This window comes from Gorilla gorilla, chromosome 21 (genome assembly GCF_029281585.2).
Source record: "Gorilla gorilla gorilla isolate KB3781 chromosome 21, NHGRI_mGorGor1-v2.1_pri, whole genome shotgun sequence".
Taxonomy (NCBI): Eukaryota; Metazoa; Chordata; class Mammalia; order Primates; family Hominidae; genus Gorilla; species Gorilla gorilla.
This window is the reverse complement of record NC_073245.2, coordinates 12,860,783-12,884,354: the sequence shown is the minus strand read 5'-3', so window position 1 is coordinate 12,884,354 and position 23,572 is coordinate 12,860,783. Positions and strand designations below refer to the sequence as shown.

At 40.5% G+C, this 23,572-nt stretch overlaps 1 protein-coding gene across 9 annotated transcripts in view; it reads right to left on the bottom strand.

The window, feature by feature from the left end:
* PTPRA (protein tyrosine phosphatase receptor type A) overlaps window positions 1-23,572 on the bottom strand; it is a 166,024-nt gene that overhangs the window by 59,239 nt on the left and 83,213 nt on the right. For 5 of the 9 annotated variants that reach the window (XM_063702261.1, XM_063702263.1, XM_063702265.1 and 2 more), the window contains 3 exons: window positions 12,775-12,853; window positions 11,918-12,259; window positions 2,035-2,061 (listed from right to left, as the gene is read on the bottom strand). In XM_063702261.1, the coding sequence (XP_063558331.1) occupies window positions 2,035-2,061; window positions 11,918-12,259; window positions 12,775-12,853 (448 nt within the window). The remainder of the gene's footprint in view (window positions 1-2,034; window positions 2,062-11,917; window positions 12,260-12,774; window positions 12,854-23,572) is intronic. The other 4 variants (XM_019016996.3, XM_055372438.2, XM_063702264.1 and 1 more) reach the window with 1 other exon arrangement.

The window sequence follows — 23,572 nt, the reverse complement described above, 5'->3', positions numbered from 1 at the left end:
TTTTTTGAGACAGAGTCTTGCTCTGTCACCCAGGCTGGAGTGCAGTCTGGATCGCAGCCAAGAGCACGATCTTGGCTCACTGCAACCTCCGCCTCCCAGGTTCAAGCAATTCTCCTGACTCAGCCTCCTGAGTAGCTGGGATTGCAGGCGCACACCACCACGCCCGGCTAATTTTTGTATTTTTAGTAGAGACGGGGTTTTATCATATTGGTCAGGCTGGTCTTGAACTCCTGACCTTGTGATCCACCCGCCTCGGCCTCCCAAAGTGCTGGGATTACAGGTGTGAGCCACTGCACCTGGCTGGAATATATTTTAAAATAATATGCATGAGAAAATAACCAGTTTCCTGGACTTCAGAAGAGGAAGAAAAGTTGCCCTCCCTCTCATTTCTTTTTGCTTTGACAATTAAAACATCAGACACTACTGTTCAAAAGCACCCCAAAGACCAGTGCATAAAAACAGGTAGCCCCTAATTCATCTGCATAAGACATAACTGCTTATCAAACCCATTATAATACAAGCATTTCCAAACAGCTGGCTTATTTATCAAAAAGCATTTGGCTTAAAATTAGAATGTGATATCCAAATTTATAGCAATACTTCTAAAGATCTGCTCTGGTAAAATTGCCATTAGATTTTGGGACTTTAGAGACTGCTGAGAATACCTATGCCTTTTCAGTTTCCTGTTTGGAATTACACAAAATTATTTTTTGACTTAAGAAAGGAGATGTATTACATTAATAGACTTTACATATGTCACAATTAGCAATAATCTAGGTAATTATGGTAATTTTGTTTTCTTAATCACAACATGGAAACTACTTAAATATTGGGTAGGTAAAATAGATATGATATCTGGGGCAAGAAAAGGCTGAATATTATGAAAACATATACTAAAAAGAGGAAGGAGTCAACAGATCTTATGTTTCATCTTGAAGCCTACCACTTTGACTTTTGACTTTATTGTAAGGCTGGTTAAGAGAGCAGTTTTAGGGAGCAAGTAAATATCTATCACAATAAAACCTATTTAAGTCTACATTTGATAAAATCTGGCAAGTGAATCTGAACAGCAAAGACACTGTATTAATCCAATGTTTAGTTCCCAAGTTTAGGAAAGTGAGAGGTGGAAAAGTGGGGGAAATCTGTACACAGTATGGTAACACCTCACTAGATGGACATCACAGAAAGGATCAGAGTACCCACTCTTCTGACTCAAATGCTCCCTACTTGGTGGGACTTCATATGCCTCCAAGTGTTCCATTACTTAATTACACAGGGAAAATTGTGTATGGTTAAATAACAGAATCAGAAAAAAAACTCAAGTCTGATTTGATAAAATAGAAAATTATGATAAAAACACTGCTTCGAATAGTAACATTTTTAAAACTCAAATGTAATAATCACTTCTTAGAATGTTAGATGATCTCTTTCTCTTTCTCTCATGCTCTTTGATAGCAGCCTTACTGTCATTCTAGGCAAAATGTGCCACACTTCTGCAGACAAGTACCCATGTCCCCCTACTCTCTAGTGACCAGGGACTCATCAGTCCAGCTTAAACCACAGACACAACATCTCAGGCCATAGAGACTTTACATTTAAGGGTTGAAAATCCATAAAATCCATATAAAGCCACAAAGGGTTGACATTTTATAGACTAGGGGAAAAACAACACAAAGAATATTTAAAGGGAACTGTGGCCTAGAAATCAGAAGTAACTCATGGTATAGAAATTATGACCTAATATCACCAAAAAGTAATGTTAACAAAGTGACATGTCAAAGTAAGATATATTTTGTTACTTGTTAAAATACATCATAGCTGTTAGAATCCATAGTCTATATTAAAAAACATACTGAATACAGTACTTGTTTCTATTGCTCTTCTCCATGAGATTAACATGGAAATAACTTAAGGGAAAGTAAACAAACAACACAGCCACAGATGCACACGGTTACCACAGACTGTGAGCAGAGGAAATAAATGAATACTGTACACTGTGTAAAAGGAACAACAGATATAAGGTGAGCAGCTCACCTCTTCTGTCCTTCGAGTCAGAATTACCTGTGTAATAAGTAAAAAATAGAAACATTCATTCAGGTTAAAGAAACACATTACAATTCAATTAGAGTACAACAAAACAAGCTCCAGGATTAGGAATGCTTTCCTCCATGAGGCATCCTCCAACAACTGGGAAACAAGACTGCCCAGATTCACTAAACTTTGGACAGTGGTCTGGCCTTCTCCCTGGGTACACAAATAGTGCAGCATCAATATTCATAAAAAGTACGAGAATGCAAAGAGAACACGTTATTAGAAGACTTTATGTCTTTTGCTCCCTTAAAATTCAAGAGGACAAAATTAAGTAAGGATACAAAAGACCAAAATAAGTAATAAGTAATAAGATAAGTAATAAAATCTAATTGGTACATACCAAACTCTACAGACTAATAGAGAAAACCTTCTTTTCAAAGGCGAGTGAAATATCCACAGCCCTTATAAATCCCAACAGTAGAAAGAGTACAATATTCTTTTGTCCCAATGCAATACAATTAGAAGTTGACAAAGTAAGAAAACATTTGAAAATAAAAATCAAAACCAAAATGAGGCCGGGTGCAGTGGATCACCTGAGGTCAGGAGTTCGAGACCAGCCTGGCCAACATGGTAAAACCCCGTCTCTACTAAAAATACAAAACAAATTAGCTGGCCGTGGTGGCGGGTGCCTATAATCCCAGCTACTTGGGAGGCTGAGGCACGAGAATCACTTGAACCCAGGAGGGGGAGGTTGCAGTGAGCTGAGATCATGCCACTGCACTCCAGCCTAGGTAACAGAGCGAGACTCTATTTCAAAGAAAAAAAAATCAAAACCAAAATGGGCTGGGCACAGTGGCTCACGTCTTTAATCCCAGCACTTTGGGAGGCTGAGGCATAAGAATTGCTTAAACCTGGGAGGTAGAGGTTGCAGTGACCCGAGATCACACCACTGTACTCCAGAAGGGGGGCAGAGTGAGACTCCATCTCAAAAATCAAACAGACGGCCGGGCGCGGTGGCTCATGCCTGTAATCCTAACACTTTGGGAGGCCGAAGTGGGCAGATCACAAGGTCAGGAGAATGAGACCATCCTGGGTAACACAGTGAAACCCTGTCTCTAATAAAAATACAAAAAAAATTAGCCGGGTGTGGCGGTGTGTGCCTGTAGTCCCAGCTACTTGGGAGGCTGAGGCAGGAGAATGGCATGAACCAGGAGGCAGAACTTGCGGTGAGCAGAGATCACGCCACTGCACTCCAGCCTGGGCAACAGAGCGAGACTCCATCTCAAAAAAAAAAAAAAAAAAAAAAATCAGACAAACAAAAAACCCAAAATGGAAAAATACCTTAAAAATAACAATGATGAGAAGTTTTGTGACAGAACCTGCCAACTCTTCTCCCCTCAGATCAGTCTCTTTCTCTTCTTGCCTTAATACAGAACCTTTGTTTTTTAGCTGAGCACGAAGCTCTCCTGCCAGACTATATTTGAGACTCCTTTGTGCTAGGTGTGGTCATGTGATGAATTCTAGCCAACGGGATGTGAGCTAAAGCAATGTGAGTAACTTCCAGGTCACATCTTTTGGAAGAGAAATGGCCCCTATTTCCTGTGTTCTTCCTTCGCAGTGGTTGGAACTAGAACCCAATGGTGAGAACTATCTCTAACCAAACAGATAAGGGCAATATTGTTGGGATGGCAGGGCCACAAGAGGAAAGGAATTTGGTCCCTACTGAGACGAAGGCCCTGCCTACCTCTGGAATGTAACTGGGGAGAGAAAGACACTTTGGTCTCATTTAAGTCACTGAATTTTGGTATCTTTGTCAGAGCAGCTTATAGCACATCCTAATACAACTGCCTATAGAAACACCTACTGGATGTGGCTAAAGCTGTGCTTGTGCAAAATTCACAGCACTACATATGTTAATTAACTGGAAAGAATGAAATTAAAGCACACTCAGTTCAAGAAGACAGAAAAAGCACAAAATAAATCTAAAGAAGGTAGAAAGTAAAAATCAATGAAATAGAAAACGTAAACACAAAAGGACTATAAATGCACAATAGCAAGTTCTTTGGAAGAAAAAAGGCAATAAACCTATGAAATAAATGGTTATTCAGCCTAAACAAAAAAAAAGGAGACATAAAGTAAACAAAATTTAAAAATTAATAGCTCTGTAGGCTATTATAATAAATAATCACAAGGGAGAACTTTTCCTCATTCAAATACATTTGAAAACATGAATGAAATGGCCAGATGTGGTGGCTCACACCTGTAATCCTAGCACTTCGGGAGGCTAAGACAGGAGAATCGCGTGAGCCCAGGAGTTCAAGACCAGCCTGGGCAACATGGCGAAACCCCATCTCTATAAAAAAATACAAAAAATTAGCTGGGCATGGTGGAACACACCTGTAATCCCAGCTACTTGGGAGGCTGAGGTGAGAGGATCACCTGAGCCCAGGAGGTGCAGGCCGCAATAAGCCGAGATCATGCCACTGCACTCCAGCACTAGGCAACAGTGAAAGCCTGTCTTTAAAAAAAAAAAAGCATATTTTTTAGTGTAAACTTTCAAATCCTTTCCATGTAGCAAAACAAAACACTAAAAACTAAAACTTATCAAAAAGAATACACACACAAAGGAAAAACATAGATCAATCTCATTTACAGATAATTTAAGAATATCTAGACAGAGAAAATTCTAAATGAAAAAAATAAGAAATAATATCAAACAGACTGCAACAGCTTGTTACGGGAATGATACAATATGTTTGGGCGGCCTTGGCTCATGCCTATAATCCCAGTGCTTTGGAAGGCTAAGGCTGAGGACTGCTTGAGGCCAAGAGTTCATGACCAGTCTGGGCAACACAGTGAGTCCCTGTTTCTGAGAAAATTTAAAAATTAGCTGGGCGTGGTGACATGCGCCTATAGTCCTTAGCTACTCAGAAGTCTGAGGTGGGGTTTGCTTAAGTCCGGGAGTTCAAGGTTACAGTGAGCCATGATCGTGCCACTGTACTTCAGCCTGGATGACTCAAAGGAAAAGACTTAAAGCAAAGCAAAGGTCAACAGAAAAGAAAAATTAAGAAGATTCAAGAATTAATTCAGAGCAAGACCCTGTCTCTAAAAAATGAATAAATAAAAACTGGCAGGGCGCAGTGGCTCACACCTATAATCCCAGCACTTTGGATGGCTGAGGCAGGATCATGGGGTCAGGAGTTCGAGACCAGGTTGGCCAACATGGTGAAACCACGTCTCTACTAAAATACAAAGAATTAGCCGGGCATGGTGGTGCGTGCCTGTAGTCCCAGCTACTCAGGAGGCTGAGGCAGGGGAATCACTTGAACCCGCGAGGTGGACGTTGCAGTGAGCTGAGATGGCACCACTGCACTCCAGCCTGGCGACAGACTCCATCTCAAAATAAACAAACAAACAAACCTAGGAATAGAATCCACCATAGAAACAGACCAAAAGAGAAAAAAAATCATTCAGATCTTTCTCATTGATCCTGAACAGGCAACTGGCAAAATTTAACACCCATTCCTAATATAAACGCTCATTAAATCCTGAACACAATAAAATATGTTTATCTCAACTCAAGAGTCAGTACCACGTATAATGAAAAACCACTGAAAGTGTCCTCCTTAGTGTCAGATACAAGAGAATGCTGTCTGCATTTATCAGCTGCTTAACTTTGTTCTGGAGGTATTCATCAATGCGATTAAACAGAAGAAAAAGAAAGTTCTAAAAATTTGGAAGATATATGCAGAGGAGATGACTTGAAGCCATAATAATTAATGAAGAAAATTACTTCCAATACTAAGAGAGTTTAAGGTGGCCAGTACAAAATGTCTCTACAAAAATCAGTAGCCTTCATATCCCCAACAGCAGCCAGTTAGAAGATCTGATGGAAGAAAATGCTCCATTATTATAATTACAAAAACAGAAGATTTAAAAAAAAACAAACACTTCAGAAAATGGAATATATTGCATTCTTGGATAGTTAGACTCAACATCTGTAAGATGCCATTTTCTCTGTTAATCTACGTATTTAACATGATCAATACAAACTTTTTTTCCTGCTAGACAAGTTAATTCTAATGTTTATAAGAATTGCTAACAAAATTCTGAAAAATAAAATTAACAAGGAATGACTCATTTTACCAGATATTAAATACTTTACAAAGTTACAATTATTGAGACAGTGGGGCTTTGCACATGGACAGAGAAAAAGATTAATAGAAAATAAAATGAATGTTCCCAAATACTCAAATACATATGAAGAGGTAAATAAATATCTGAATTCAATATATAAGATAGGTGGCATTTCAAATCAACGAGGAAAAATAAATTATTAAGGGGTATTGGGACAAGTTAGATATTTGGGGAAAAACAGATCCATAGCTCACTCTGCATCAGAATAAACTCGAGACAGACCTAAGTGCATGTACACACACATACACACACACACACACACACGAAACCACAGAAGTCCGGAAGAAAATTATTTTTATAATCTTGGAGTAAGGAAAGCCTTCCTAGATATGACCCAATTCCTAGAAAACTTAAACTGAGAAATATTTAAATTAAAAAAATTAAAAATAGCTAATGATATCTTCTGCAATGCAGAAAATCTAGATGACCACCTAGGGAACAATATTTGCAGTTTTACCATAGGCAAAGGACTCATTTCCCAAACGTACAAAGAACATCTACAAACAAGTCAGGAAAACCTTGACACCCTAATAAAAATGGGTAAAGAATATCAACAGAGAATGCTCAGAAAAATAAATGATCTTTTAAATTACACAAAATTGCTCAATCTCAGCAAAATGCAAATTAAAGTTACACTGAGATGTTATTTTTCACCTGTCAGATTGGCAGAGATCCCCAAGTTTAATAATTCACCACACTGAAGAGAGTTTTAGAAAAACAGGCACTTCGACATATTGTTAATAGGAATAGACTTCCTAGCAGAGGTAAATGTGGCAATATCCATAAATTTATAAATGCAGACTTAAAATAATTCATCTTACTAATATTCTCATATGTGTCTGAAATGACAAACTGTATTGTTTATAAGAGTACTCTGAAAACAATCTTAATGTCCACTGATAGGGGAAACTGGATAAATATATTAAGGTATATCCTTCAATACAGCAGCTCTTTACTAAAACAAAGAACAAGTATGATAGGGTAACTGAAAAAGCAATATGCAGAAATCAACTTGGCATATTTATTATTTATATTATAAATGGAAAAAATGAATATATATGCTTTTTTAAAAGGAGTTATTTATTTATTTATTTATTTATTTATTTATTTAGAGACAGAGTCTTGCTCTGTCGCCCAGGCTGGAGTGCAGTGGCGCAATCTCGGCTCACTGCAAGCTCCACCTCCTGGGTTCACGCCATTCTCCTGCCTCAGCCTCCAGAGTAGCTGGGACTACAGGCACCTGCCACCACGCCCAGCTAATTTTTTTTTTGTATTTTTTAGTAGAGATGGGGTTTCACCATGTTAGCCAGGAGGGTCTCGATCTCCTGACCTCGTGATCTGCCCGCCTCGGCCTCCCAAAGTGCTGGGATTACAGGCATGAGCCACCGCGCTCGGCCTATTTATTTATTTTTAAAAGGTATTCTAGGCTGGGCGCAGCGGCTCACGCCTGTAATACCAGCACTTTGGGAGGCTGGGGAAGGCGGATCATGAGGTCAGGAGTTCGAGACCAGCATGGCCAACATGGTGAAACCTGTCTCTACTAAAAATACAAAAAACCGCTGGGTGTGGTGGTGGACATGTGTAATCCCAGCTACTCAGGAGGCTGAGGCAGGAGAATTGTTTGAACCCTGAAGGCAGAGTTTGCAGTATGTCGAGACTGCACCATTGCACTCCAGACTGGGCAACAGGGTGAGACTGTCTCAAAGAAAAAAAAAAAGGTATTCTACCTTTTTACTTGTCACTGATTTTTTTTCTTGAGATAGAGTCTCGAGTCTCACTCTGTTCCCCAGGCTATAGTGCAGGGACTTGACTCACTGCAACCTCCACCTCCCAGGTTCAAGCAATTCTCATGTCTCAGCCTCCCAAGTAGCTGGGATTACAAGTATATGCCAACACGTCTGATTAATTTTTTTATTTTTAGTAGGTAGACAGAGGGTTTTGCCATGTTGGCTAGGCTAGTCTTGAGCTCCTGGCTTCAAGTGATCCACCTGCCTTGGCCTCCCAAAGTGCTGGGATTACAGGAGTGAGCCACCACACCCGGCCTATTTATTTTTGAGATGAGGTCTCCCTCTGTTGCCCAGACTGGAGTACGGTGGTGCGATCACGGCTCACTGCAGCAGCCTCAACTGCCAGGCCTCAAGTAATCCTCCTGCCTCAGCCCTGAGTAGCTGGGACCACAGGCATGAGTCATTAGGCCCTGCTAATTTCCAAATCATTTGTAGAGATGAGGTTTTGCTGCGATGCTTAGGCTTGTCTCAAACTCCTGGGCTTAAGGGATCCTCCTGCTTCAGCCTCCCGAAGTGCTGGAATTACAGGTGTAAGCCACTGTGCCTAGCTGGCCTTCGTTTATTTTTAAAAGGAGAAAAAGACTCAACGCAAAGATCAACAGAAAGGAAAAATTGTAAAGATTAAAGAATTAATTCAGGATACATCCAATATCCAAATAATAAGAATTTGAGAAGAGAACAAAAAAAAAAAAAAAAAAAAAAAGGAAGAGGGGGAGAAGGTTTCAAAGAAATGGGAGAAAATTTTCAGAAATGCAAGATCAAGGCTCTAAAGGGCCTATTAAGTATCCATAATAATGAACGAAAAAGACCCACATCAAGATACATCTCTGTGAAATTTCAGGATACCGATGATAAAGAGAAGATCCCAGAAAGCATACAAATAATTAGGGATTAAGATAGCAGTAAAATCCTCCAAACCTGGTAAACAGGTGTCAGTTAGGGCATTACTTTAAAAATTCTGGGGGAAAAATATTCCTCAAATTCTATGCACAGCCCTAAAGATATTTTTAGACATGTAAGGTCTCATGCAATTTGCCTCCCATGGACCCCTTTTCTCAGGAATCTACCGAATGATGAGAAGACAAAAAGGAAGACAATATGGAAGTCAGGAAGCAGCAGCAAGGGGAATTCCCAGAATGACCGAGAAGGGAAATCTCAGGCTGATGTATCTGTGTAGTAGCCCTAGAGATCAACAAGCCTAGACTGGAATAAGACAATGGAGGGCTCAGGAGGAATTTCTAGAGGTAAAAAAGAAATAGATTATCTAACAGATCTCACTTTGTAGAAAGCTGTTTTGAGAGGCTCTGTAGAGCATGGTAAGAATTGAGTAGCAATAACTTTTTTGAGACATGGTCTCGCTTTGTCACCCAGGCTGGAGTGCAGTGGTATGAACACAGCTCACTGCAGCCTCAACCTCCTGGGCTTAAGCAATCCTCCCACCTCAGGCTCCTGAGTAGCTGGGACTACAAGCACATGCACCCATGCCCAGCTAATTTTTGTATTTTTTGTAGAGATGGGGTTTCACCATGTTCCCCAGGCTGGTCTCAAACTCTTGAGCTCAAGTGATCTGTCCACCTTGGCCTCCCAAAGTGCTGGGATTACGGGTGTTAGCCAGTGTGCCTGGTCTGACTAAATAGAAAACTAAATAAACAAAAAATAAGGTAAGTATTAAATCCAGGAAAAAAAACTGTACAAGAAAAACAATCCATTTATACTTATAGCTCGGCAATGAATATTTCATAATTACAATAATATACATCAAATACTGATTTAATAAAAAATTGTAACTGTTACAGGAGGACTGGTAAATGGTGGTGATAAGTGGGATGTGGGGTTTAAGACTATGAAATTCCCATGTGCGATAATGGTTTCTTGTGTTTTACTCATCTTGAATAAACGCCACTAGAGAAACATAGTCTCAGTCTCCTATGACATGAAATGTGTTAAATGTACAATAACTAGATTCTTAGCTGTGGCATAATTTGGACCTAAGTCAGTTTATGGAAAACTAAGCTCCCTACAAGCAGAGTGGAAAGACCGCAAAAGTGAGAAATAGGCCTAACTTGTCAGCCTTGAGATCTAAAGCAAATCATTTAACCTCTATATACAGTCTGAAATCAAGCATCTGTTAAAAGGAGATGATTATCCATGGTCATGTCACAGAACTGTTAAATGAAAGACAGTACACAATAGAACATGGGCTGTTCAGTCAGTCAGGCCTGTGTTACAGTCTCCACCTTTTCCATTCACTCATTCAGTTTGTACAAGTTATCCTGCCTTTCTCCCTAAGCAATGGCCACAACCCAACATTTTATGTCGTTACTAAAATTTCAAAAAATTGTATGTAACATTAAAAGAATAAACATGGAACTGGATCATCCATTAAAATAAAATAAAACAAACAACTAGTGGTGGCCTGCTAAAGTGACTTCATGAATTGTGTCATGACCTGTACACTGAAAAACATTCCACAAATTACGGCTTCATCATTGTAAAATACTTTCACCTATAAAACATAAAATAGAACTTAATTCATAGGATTATTCTAGAAAACTCTTAGTACGATGCCTAGCACACAGTAATAACTATGACAAAACTACATTAACTCTAAAGCACAAAGCAAGTATCAGACATTATTTGTCTGCAGTCCCCTAACTCATCAAGAATAGCGGGATGCCATCTGCATTAAAGGTACCTTCATATATTTTACTGGTAACTATCAGAGCAATAATCACAACAATACTAACAGCTCACACTTAAAAACAGTGCTTACCATGTGTAGGCACCTTTATAAGTGCTTTACCCACATTAACTTGTTTAATCCTGATATCTCCTCTATGAGGTAAGAACTATTACTATCACTCATTCTTGTTTCACAGATGAACAAACTGAGGTAGAGAGATAAAGTAAGCCAGCTATGCCATAAACATGGCTGGTTTATGGAAGAGCTGGGATTCAAACTCAGTGTGGCACTGAAGACTGTGCTCTTAACTGCAAATGCTGTCTTGTCTTTACGGTAGAAAATATGGGGAAAAGCTGGCAGGTGAAGGGTCTGAGTTATAAGGCACAGTAAAAGATATCATCTGTAGTAACAAATGAGAATCAACTGAGCAAACAGTTCCTGAATGTTCCACATGAGTGAGATGTGATTCTGCTTAGGGGCACTCACCATCTAACTGGGAACACAGAAGAGGAAAGAGTGATTTTTGCTAGAAAAGGGATGACAGTTACATAGCAATCAGGTAATGATTATTTCCTTTACTCCTCATAGAAGCCCCTTGAGGGTATCTCTAATCCTCTTTTACAGACATGGTGCCTAAGGTTCAAAGAGGTCAGAAACTTGTCTTACCTGCCCTGGTCTCAGATCCATGTCTCTGATTTTATCCTTGGGACTACTGCTTCAACCTGAGGCCCTGAACAACTGGCACTGCAATGTAACCATTTCCCAGAGCCTAATGCCACCCCTGGCCACTGGCCTCCCACTCCATAGCTAACTGTCATGGACATCAATATCCATTCTCCTTTCCATGGTCTCCATGGATCCCTCCCTTTCCAAACCTAATCTTATTACTCATTCTCTGTATCTTTTCATCTTCAGTCTCTTGCATCGTCAATGAGCTCCTCTATTTCTCTTGTCTTTTTAAGCCTTCTTCTCTACCTTTAAACACATTTAAGTCCTCTCAATCTAACTAGGATCCCACCTAGCAGAAAGATATTCTCCAGAATCTTTCTTCTTTCCTCTTCACTCATGCTAACCCAAAAATTCCACATACAGGTTTCATTACTTCACTTGAGCGATTTTACTTATTTGAAGAAATTTTAAGCCTAGAAAACACAAACAAGATAATAAAAGGAAGACTAAACTCAAAGAGCAAAAGAACAAACAGAATCATCTCTAGTACCTGAAGGAGGGAAAGTTTCTGGAGTGGTTGCTGTGGTGCTGGAATTCCCCTCCCAGGGTTCTGTTCTGGCATCCGTGAACTGGTTATCTGGAAGCCACGTTCCATTTGGTGAAATTGTAATGCCTATAGAATTGGTGCTTGCTGTTCTTGTGGTCCCATTGTCAGAGTCTGAAGAATTGACAGTGGTTAAATAGGTGGGTCCCAGAGTTATATTTGGGCTGAATGTTGGTGCCACAGAAAGAGAAGTTAGTGAAGAAGTTGGATTTGAAGTTTTGGCCTCTTCTTTAACTGGTTCTGCCGCTGATGAGTTAATTAATCTTGTAATTCCTACAGAAGGTGCAACTACAAACACCAAAAAACAAGGAAATAGCACATGAAGAATGTGAGGCTAAAAAGTTGTGAGACACAAAGCAGCAAGCCTTAATAAACTCTCAAACATATGGAGACCAAGCAAAGACCAATCCCCCTCAACACCACCCACCCCCTATGTTTTTATCTAATGCTGGACCTTTCCTACCTCCTCCAAAGGACTACGGTTTAAGGGAGAAAGACACAAGATTCTTCACTTAGTTCCTCAGAAACCATATATAGAGTTGTAAATGTCAACAGTTTATTTTACTTTTCAGGAAAGAACACATAATCTCTTTGATTTATTTAAAGCAGTTATATATGTATGAAAAACAATGCTGAGCATTCAATACAATTCCAAGGTTTCTGAAGACACCTATTTTACCATCACTTTGAATACAATTTTTATATTCCTTTCTTCAAATACCATCTCGGTTTTCAAATTTGGCTCATTAAATGTGAAAGCAAAATTTCATTTCAAATAGCAGCCTTATCAAATGACAATTTACCTGTGGTAGCATTGTTGGCACTGACACATATCAGACCACTGCCGAGCAGAACAAGAATGAACCAGGAATCCATGCTTATCTGGAAAATAGGGAGTCATGTTAGATGAGGTCCTATATTATCATGACTATGTCTGAGCTGGTCACCAGAAGAGTATTCTGGATTTCCAAGCTATTAAAATGTGTGCCTAAACCAATGATCTTTCGGGAGCCTGATATGCATGCTTCCTCAGATATCCAATAACTAATTGAGTCTTTATAAAGACTGACTATCCCTTATCTAAAATGGTTGAGGACTAGCAGTGTTTCAGATTTTTTTTAAGAGATAGGGTCTTGCTCTGTTGCCCAGGATGGAGACAGTGGTATGATCATAGCTCAGTGCAGCCTCTACCTCCTGGACTCAAGTGATCCTTCTGTCTCAGCCTCCTGAGTAGCTGGGACTATAGGCATGTACTACCATGCCTGGCTAATTTTTAAAATTTTCTGTAGAGATGGCGTCTCACTATGTTGTCTAGGCTGCTCTCAAACTCTTGGGTTCAACTGATCCTCTTGCTTCAACCTCCCAAAGTGCTATGATTACAGGTGTGAGCTCCCACACCTAGTCCCTAATCCAAATTTTGAAATCCAAAATGTCCCAGTAAGCATTTTTTTGAGCATCATGTCTGCGCTCAAAAAGTTTCAAATTTTGGAGCATTTCAGATTTTGGGATTAGAGATATCCAACCTGTAAAAATAAAAATAAGTCTTAATAGGACTCCTTTTTTATTTTTTTTTGAGACGGAGTCTTGCACTGTCGCCCGGGCTGGAGTGCAATGGTGTGATCTTGGCTCACGGCAACCTCCACCTCCCAGGTTCAAGCAATTCTCCTGCCTCAGCCTCCCGAGTAGCTGAGATTAGAGGCATGTGCCACCATGCCCGGCAAATTTTTAGTAGAGATGGGGTTTCTCCATGTTGGTCACGCTGGTCTCAAACTCCTGACCTCAGGTGACCTCCCCGCCTCAGCCTCCCAAAGTGCTGGGATTACAGGCGTGAGTCATCACATCTGGACCAAAAAACTTTTTAAAAAAAGTCACCTGTGCTAGACTACAGCTTTGTGGGTGAGAGCTAGGGAGCAGTCCCTTTTAAAGCTCCCAAGTTGATTGCTAGGTGCAGCTTTACAGTTTTCAGAGTGAGAAGTATGGAGAAGGTAGGCTGATTGCACTGATGTACTGCTGCCCTTCAAGGAACACATTATATAGCTGTTCTCAACCTTTATTCCACCTCGAACCATGTAAGATAGTAGCATGTCCCCACCAGTAATAGTGGTTTGTTCATCCATTCAGATTTTTATGCCCTATACTGAGCTAGTGCTAGAGAAACAACTGGGGAGCAATACACTCATGAGCCCCATCTTCACAGGACTCACAGTCTAAAGTGTTCAATGTGGTAGTGACTCTCCAAGGGAAGTAGGACACACATCCTTAAGGGACACATGAAAATCTCAGGGGTAGGGGGGAAGAGAGGGAGATGTAGGTGGTTCATATATACTCCAGGAGTTTGCCCCTGGTACCAGCAGCCGTGCCTAGCAGGGAAATGGGTTCAGCAGTGGCCTTCAGGTGCATCCACATAAGATTTTGACAATTTCCCCATTCTTCCTAGGCTGTGATCATTAAACCAGTGATATACTGTTAGATTTTCATAAAACTTACATTTTATAACTCTGTCTGGATAGTGAATTAACATGGATCTCTGGCAGAACCCAGCTCAATTACTACCTGAGCCTAATCCAAAATTGGAAACTCATACAATTTCCTTCACAAGGGTCAAAAAACAAGTGGAAGGCTGACTATTATATATGTATATGTATACACGTCTATTCTTGATAAATCAATAGAAAATGGTTTTGGGAAAAATAACTACATATTTGAGAGGAGGGAGTTAGACCACCACCTCATTCCATATACCAAAATAAATTCCACATAGGTTTAAAAATTAAATGCTTGAAAAACACATTTTAAAAGAAAATAAATGAATATGTGAGCTCAGGATGAGGAAAAACTTTCTAAGCATAAAAGGCAATGTAAGAAATCATAAAGGTAGAAGTGGAATATCTGACAGAAAAAACAAAAGCTCCTAAACATAAAGAAGCCCATCATAAATAATGTTTATGGACAGGAAGACTCAATATTGTCAAGATGTCAGTTTTTCCCAAATAAGCCTATAGATTCAATGCAATCTCAATCATAATCTCAGCAAGTTATTTCGTGAATATAAAAATGCTGATTCTAAAGTTTACATGGAGAGACATTAAGATTCTGAAGGAGCAACTCAATATTAAAGAAGAGTCAAAGATTAATGCTATTGGACTTCAAGACTTACTTTAAAGCTATGGTAATTAAGACTGTGGTATTAGCAAAAGAAAAGACAAACAGATCAATGGAACGGAACAGAGATCATAAACAGACCCACATAAATATAGACAACTGACAAAGGAGCAAAGGCAATAAAATGGAGGAAGACAGTCTTTTCAACAAATGATACTGGAACGGGACAGCTACATATAGAAAAATTAATCCATATTAGACCTTATATCTTTCACAAAAATTTAACTAAAAATGAATCATAGACCTAAATATCAATCATAAGACTATAAAATGCCAAGAAGATAACAGGAGAAAATCTAGATGACTTTGGGTATGGCGAGAACTTTTTAGATATAACATCAAAGGCATGATCCATGAGAACATAATTGATAGTCTGGACTTCATTAAAATATAAAATGTCTACTCTGTGAAAGACAATGCCAAGAGAATCAGAGGATAAGCCACAGACTAGGAGAAAATATTTGCAAAAGATAGATCTGACAAAGGACAGAGAATTCTTAAACTCAACAAGAAAAATAACAACTAGATTAAAAATGGGCAAAAGACCTGAACAGACACCTCACCGAAGAAGATAAACAGTACGGCAAATAAGCATCTGAAAAGACACAGAACATCAAGTCACTAGGTAATTGCAAATTAAAACGGGATACCACTACACATCTATGAAAATGGATTTTGGTTTTAAAATCCAAAACATTTGACAATACTACATGTTTGTAAGAATATGGAGCAGTAGGAACTCTCATTCACTGCTGGTGGGAATGCAAAATGGTACATCCACTTTGGAAGGCAGCTTGGTAGTCTCTCAAAAAAATAAATAAGCTCTTACCATATGATCCAGCAATTGTGCTCCTTGGTATTTAACCAAATGAGATGAAAACTTATGCCACTAAAAAAAAACCTGCACATGGATGTTTACAGCAACTTTATTTATAATTGCCACGACTGGGAGCAATCAAGATATCCTTCAGCAGGCGAATGGATAAATAAGTGATGGCACATCCAGACAATGAAATATTACTCACTGCTAAAAAGAAATAAGCTAAAAACATGAAAATACATAGAAGAAACTTAAACATATATTACTAAGTGACAGAAGCCAATGTGAAAAACCACAGAGACAGTAAAAGATCACTGGTTTAAAAAAAAAAGAAAATAAAAAAGGCCAGGTGCGGTGACTCATGCCCGTAATCCCAACACCTTGAGAGGCCAAGGCAGGCAAATTGCTTGAGCTCAGGAGTTCAAGACCAGCCTGGGCAACACAGCAAGACCACATTTCTATAAAAAATACAAAAATTAGCTGGGCATGGTGGTGTGTGTGTGTAGTCTCAGCCATTTAGGAGGCTGAGGTGGGAGGATCACTTGAGCCTGGGAGGTCGACGCTTCAGTGAGGAGTGATCATCACTGCACTCAGGCCTGGGTGACAGAGCAAGACCTTGTTTTAAAAAAAAAAAGGTCGGGTGTGGTGGCTCATGCCTGTAATCCCAGCTTTGGGAGGCCGAGGTGGGCGGATCATGAGGTCAGGAGATCGAGACCATCCTGGCTAACATGGTGAAACCCCGTCTCTACTAAAAATACAAAAAATTAGCCGGATGTGGTGGCGGGCACCTGTAGTCCCAGCTACTCAGGAGGCTGAGGCAGGAGAATGGCATGAACCCGGGAGGTGGAGCTTGCAGTGACCCAAGATGGCACCACTGCACTCCGGCCTGGGGGACAGAGTGAGACTCCGTCTCAAAAAAAAAAAAAAAAAAAAAAAATCAGTGGTTGTGCAGTTAGGAAAAAGGAGTAAGCAGGTGGAGCAGAGGACTGTCAGGGCAGTCAAATTCTTCTGTATGATACTACAATGGTAGACATATGTCATTATACATTTGTCCAAATCTACAGAATGTACAACACCAAAGCTTGGGTGATAATGAGGAGTCAATGTTGGTCCATCAATTGCAACAAAGGTACCACAGTGGTGTAGGATGTGGATAATGAGGAGGCTGTGCAGGTGTTGGGGACAGGTGGCATTTAGGAATGCTCTATATTTTCTTTCTTTCTTTTTTTAGGACGGAGTCTCACTCTGTTGCCCAGGCTGGCGTGCAGGGGCATGATTGTGGCTCACTGTAACCTCCACCTCCCAGGTTCAAGAGATTCTTCTGCCTCAGCCTCCTGAGTAGGTACAGTTACAGGTGTGCACCACCACACCCAGCTGATTTGTGTATTGTTAGTAGACATGGGGTTTCATCATATTGGCCAGGCTGGTCTTAAACTCCTGACCTTGAGATCCGCCCACCTTGGCCTCCCAAAGTGCTGGGATTACAGGTGTGAGCCACCGCACCTGGCCGGAACTCTCTATACTTTTTAATCAATTTTGCTGTGAACCTGAAACTCTCTAAAACACAAAGTCTATTTTAATTCTTATTTTTTCTTATTTCTCTAAGAAAAAGAAAAGTCTATTTTAAAAAAGAAAATGAACTCTCATAAATAATTGAAACAAGAACTCATAACAATACTGAAAACATAACAGTCCAATTTTGAAAAATCTGAAGGACCTAAACAGATAATTTACAGACGAGAAAAACGAACAGCTAAGAAAATACACAAAAAAGTGTTGACTGTCCCCACTAATCAAATGAATATAATGAGATTACATTTTTATTTTCCAAATCAGAAGAGATCAATCATATGAAATATCCAGTGGTCAAATACTGGTGGGAATAACAATTAGCCTACAATAAAAATTCCTTTCCAGAAAGGTAATACAAGAACAAGGGAAAAGAACAAATGCATGGTGATGGAAGCTGTGGAGAGAATTGGTATGCGTACACTAGGGAGGAAAAGACACATCAGAAATTAAGAAGATCCATGTCACTAATAGGTACTATATCCATAGACCACGACCAGGAAAATCACAGTGAAAACCTCATCCCTCTCCGAGAAAGACTTTGAGGCAAACTCCTGTGACTTCCCGACCCCCCATATACAATGCATTTGCAACAACACTATCCTTACTTCTCTCTCTGGTTTCCAAATTTCTACTCCAAACATCTCAGAGCTCCATTTCAGGAAGTAGGGTTGAGGTCCTCCTCACTCCTCAAGAATGCCATATGCAAAGCATTTCTCCTGGAGCCTGCTCTAACAGTCCCTGTTCTTTTTTTTTTTTTTTTGATATAGTCTCGCTCTGTTGCCCAGGCTGGAGTACAGTGGTGTGATCTAGGCTCACTGCCACCTCCGCCTCCTAGGTTCAAGCAATTCTCCTGCCTCAGCCTCCCAAGTAGCTGGGATTACAGGCGCGTGCCACCATGCCTGGCTAATTTTTGTATTTCTTTTTTTTTTAGTAAAGATGGGGTTTCACCATGTTGGCCAGGCTGGTCTTGAACTCCTGACCTCAAGTGATCCACCCGCCTTGGCCTCCCAAAATACTAGGATTATAGGTGTGAGCCACTGTACCCGGCTTAACAGTCCCTGTTCTTGAAAGCTTTTTGCCCTGTGCTTTCCTATCACTGAAGACACTGTAAGTGGCTCAGTTTCCTTCCTGTCCCCCAGGCCTGCTATTCTCCTGGATGACTTCAATATCCTCATGGATGACAACCAAAATCCCCATCTAGGCCAGCCTCTCAGTTCCTTGACTTCCTTCACTCCAACAACGCTTTATCTCTACTACACTTGGGCCACTCATGACAATGGCTGTACTCCAGATTCTGTCATCACCCAGAAAAGCCCCCATACTGAATAAATCTTGCCTTCCCACTCTCCAACCACACTTTCTATCCTTGTAGCTCTCTCTGTTATGTCTACCACACCTGCTCTCTGACCTCACCCAGGCCTTCAGTCTCTTGAACCCCTCTCTAATTCTTTTCAATATCTCTGCTCTATCTGTATTTCCTTTTCTACCAAATCAAGAAAACTTGGTGTCAGTTCAATCATTCTTTTGTCCTAACTTCCTTTGCTACACTGTTCTTCTTTTACACCAACATGGAAAGAAAAATCCCAAACTGTCAGCCCTATACTTGGACTGCCAGATGCTGCTTAAAAAAAAAAAAAAAAAAAATCAAACAACTCATAAGGGTTGTATCACTACAAATCACTATTTCCGCTTCAATGGAACCCTAAGCACTTTCTGCAGTCTTTCTGTCTTTCCTTAGCTCTCTCCAATTCTCCATAGCGATGCCTTCAAACCTCCTCTCCCCTCTAACCGTCTCCTCCCACACATTTGACTGTTGGCCTTGCCTACCCTTCCAAGAAAATAAAAGCCATTGGACTGGACACCCTTAACTCCCCAGTCACTATATCCAGAAACTTTCCCCTTCCCTGAAATTCCATCCAGGAATCTCAGTCCTTTAGGAACCCTGCATTTTTTTCTACCACCATCTCTAGCTTTAACCCCTCCCTTTCATACCAGTTTTTAACACAATTAAGTTTTCAAAGAAGACGAAAAATTTCTTTGCATCTACATCAATCCTTCAGCTATCATTGTCTCTACTCTGCTTCATAGCCAAATCTCTAGAAAGGGTTGTCTCTCCATGGCAATCTGGCTTCTTGTTCCACCATTCCACTAAAACAGCTGCTTCCAGTCTAAAAGAAAAATGGGTAAACGATATGAAACATAACTCACAAAAAACCATACAGTTCTCTTAAATGTATGAAAAGATGCTCAACCTCACTGATGATCAGAGAAATCAATGCTGAGATACCATCTTTTTTTTTTTATTATTTGAGACGGAGTCTCGCTCTGTCGCCCAGGCTCAAATGTTGTGGCGCGATCTCGGCTCAGTGCAAGCTCCGCCTCCCGGGTTCACACCATTCTCCTGCCTCAGCCTTCCGAGTAGCTGGGACTACAGGTGCCCGCCACCACGCCTGGATAATTTTTTGTATTTTTAGTAGAGACAGGGTTTCACTGTGTTGGCCAGGATGTTCTTGATCTCCTGACCCTGTGATCTGCCCGCCTCAGCCTCCCAAAGTGCTGGGATTACAGGCGTGAGCCACTGCGCCTGGCTGAGATAACATTTTTTAATCTATCACACTGGCAAACATAAAAAACTTTGACAATGCTGCATTGGCAAGAGTTTGAGTAAACAGGTACTCTCATATAATCTATAAATATTCATCAGAATTACAAATGCAGAACCCCTCTGACACAATTCCACTTCTGGAAACTTATTCCACGGATACATATCCATACTTTCAAAGTGACCCATGTACAAGGTTATTCAATGTAGCATTGTTTTCAAGAGAAGAATACTGGAAATACCCTTAACGTCTATCAATGGGGGAGAGAGACATGATTAAATAAATTATGGCTGATTGATTGATTGATTGATTGATTTTTATTTACTGAGACAGGGTCTTGCTCTCTCACTCTGGTTGGAGTGCAGTGGGACAATCATTGAACTTGGAAGGATAAAGAGTAATTGGCCAAGACAAGGGTCAGACAGTCTTTCAAACTGAGATGACTTGGAAGCTTGAAAAAGCCTGTCTGGTCCTGGGAACAAGAAAGACCTAGGTAAGGACATCACAGGGGGCTTCAATAAATATCTGTTAAATGAATGTAAAAATGGCAGACATGAAAGACTAGGGTGGGTGAGGAAAGGGTGGGGCGGGGAAATGCATACAATGAGGCTCGAGGAGGCAGCGATCATATCATGAAGGGGCCTGTACATTACAGTGAAAGTTTTAACTTACCACTGAACACACTGAAGAACTACCAAAGGTTTTATCACAGCAAGGTTAAATGGAACAATTTAGATTTTAGAAGCAATGACTGATGGCAGAGTGAAGGATCAACTGGTGGGGTTTGAAGTAAGGAGGGTCACTGACTGAAGCTTTCAGAAGTAATGTAGCCAATAAACCAGATGGATCTCACAGCAGGGCAGGAATATCTAAAGGAGACTGAGAAGAGGATTTATAGGGGTAGAATCGAAGGCTAATGAGATGCTGGAGGTAAGCAAGGCCCAGATGTCTAACTTCAGTGAACTGCAATGCTATAAGCTGGAGGATGACCAGTTTTGGGGAATGTGGTGGGGAAAGTGATGAGGTTAGTTTGGACATGGAGAATGTGTGGTATTAGAGTAGATGTTGTATCTGTGGGGGGTGGGGGGGGGAAAAGGACAGAATGGCAGACAGGCAATGACAGAGCAGCTGCCCTGGAAGTCAGGCAGAAAGCCAAAAAAAGGGAAGAAGACAGCTCTAAGAGTGACAAAAGCAGCAATGAGCTAGCCAGACAGCAGACATCTGAGAAACACAGTAGGCAGGAGTAGGTGGGTGCTGATGAGTAGAAAACTGATACATGCCACCAGGGGAGGGTGGAGTAGGAACAGCACTCTGAAGAGTTGCCAGTGAGAGAAATCAGCTTGAAAAACTGGCAAGCTTCTGAAGAAGTCCTAGAACACCAGATATCAACTTTCATTATATGTCTTCTCTTGAGAAAGGCAATGTGATAGAGAAGTCCAAAACAAGAGAAGAGACCTTCCCCAACATCAGTGAAACTAAGGCACTGGAGAGCAGCTCACTTGCAACATTATAGAGAGAACAACATTATATAAAGAATGAAACTAGACTACTAAGGCTGTGAAATAGATTCTTAAGTTCTACTGCTTCTAAGTTCCACCTAAAACAAGATTCAGTTGGGGACCTTGAAAGAGATGAGTCTGGAGGCAAGAGAGTCAGTCAGATTACTACAATAAACAAATACACAAAATAGAATTTGGTATAGGTTTATATTGCAGATTAACACAAAGAACAATATGAAAATTTATTTGTTCTGCTTAAAGCACAACTTGGAACAAACTACTTGATACATGAAACCAAAGTATAGTACAGATTATCTGCATAAAGTAAAAAATAAAAACAAACCAGTGACAATTTTGAAAAAGAACAAAAAAAGGGGAGAAATCTATCTACTCAGTGTTAAGACTTACTATATAGCTACCATATTTAAGACAGTATTAGCAGAGGAATAGACATATAGATCAATGGAGTAAAATATAGAACCAGTAACAGACTCACATAAATATGCCCAAATAAAAGTTGCAAAAGCAATTCAATGGACAGCCTTTTCATCAAATGGTACTCAGAAAACTATATATCTACATGTGAAACAATAACGCTGGACCCCTCCCTTATACCACTTGCAAAAATTAACTAAAAATGGGTCGAAACCCTAAATTTAAGTCCTAAAACTATAAAACTCAGAAGGAAACAGAGCGCAAAGCTTCATGACTTTGGATTTGGCAACAATTTCTTGGATATAACACCTAAAGCACAAGCGACAAAACAAAACAGACTAAGTAGGACCTCATCAATATTAAAAACTTCTGTGAATCAAGGATACTATAACAGAATGAAAAAGCAATCCATGGATGGGAAAAAATGTATGCCAATCACATATCCAATAAGGAACCGAAATGCAGAATATACAAAGAGCTCCTACAACTCAACAACAACAAAAACAACCTAATTTTTAAAATGGGCAAAGGGGCCAGGTGTGGTGGCTCATGCCTGTAATCCCAGCACTTTGGGAGGCCGAGGTGGGAGAATGACTTGAGCTCAGAAGTTCAAGACCAGCCTGGCCAACACAGTGAGACCTCATCTCTACAAAATACATTTAAAAGTTAGCTGGGGGCCAGGTGTGGTGGCGCACGCCTGTAATCCCAGCACTTTGGGAGGTCAAGCTGGGTGGATCACCTGAGGTCAGGACTTCGAGCCCAGACTGGCCAACATGGTGAAACCCCATCTCTACTAAAAATACAAAAAATTAGCCAGGCGTGGTGGCGGGCGCCTGTAATCCCAGCTACTCAGGAGGCTGAGGCAGGAGAATCACTTGAACCCAGGAAGAGGAGGTTGCAGTGAGCCAAGATCATGCCATTGCACTCCAGCCTGGGCAACAAGAGCAAAACTCGTCTCAAAAAAAAAAAAAAAAAAAGTTAGCCGGGTATGGTGGCACGTGCTTGTAGACCTAGCTACATGGAAGGCTGATGCAGGAGGATTGCTTGGGTCCAGGAGTTTGAGGTTACAGTGAGATACGAATGGTGCCACTGCACTACAGCTTGGGAGACAGCTTGTCTCTAAAAAAAAAAAAAAAAAAAAAAAACTTAAAAACAAAACAAAACAAAACAAAAACCCTGGCCGTGCATGGTGGCTCACCCCTGTAATCCCAACACTTTGGGAGGCCGAGGTGGATGGATCGTGGACCAGCCTGGCCAACACAGGGAAACCCCATCTCTACTAAAAATACAAAAACTAGCTGGGTGTGGTGGCGGGTGCCTGTAGTCCCAGCTACTTGGAAGTCTGAGGCAGGAGAAGTGCTTGAACCCAGGAGACGGAGGTTGCAGTGAGCCGAGATCACGCCACTACACTCCAGCCAGGGCGACACAGCAAGATTCTGTCTCAAAAAAAAAAAAAACCAAAAAACCTATTTCATACCCATTAGGATGGCAATTGTTTAAAAATAAAAAA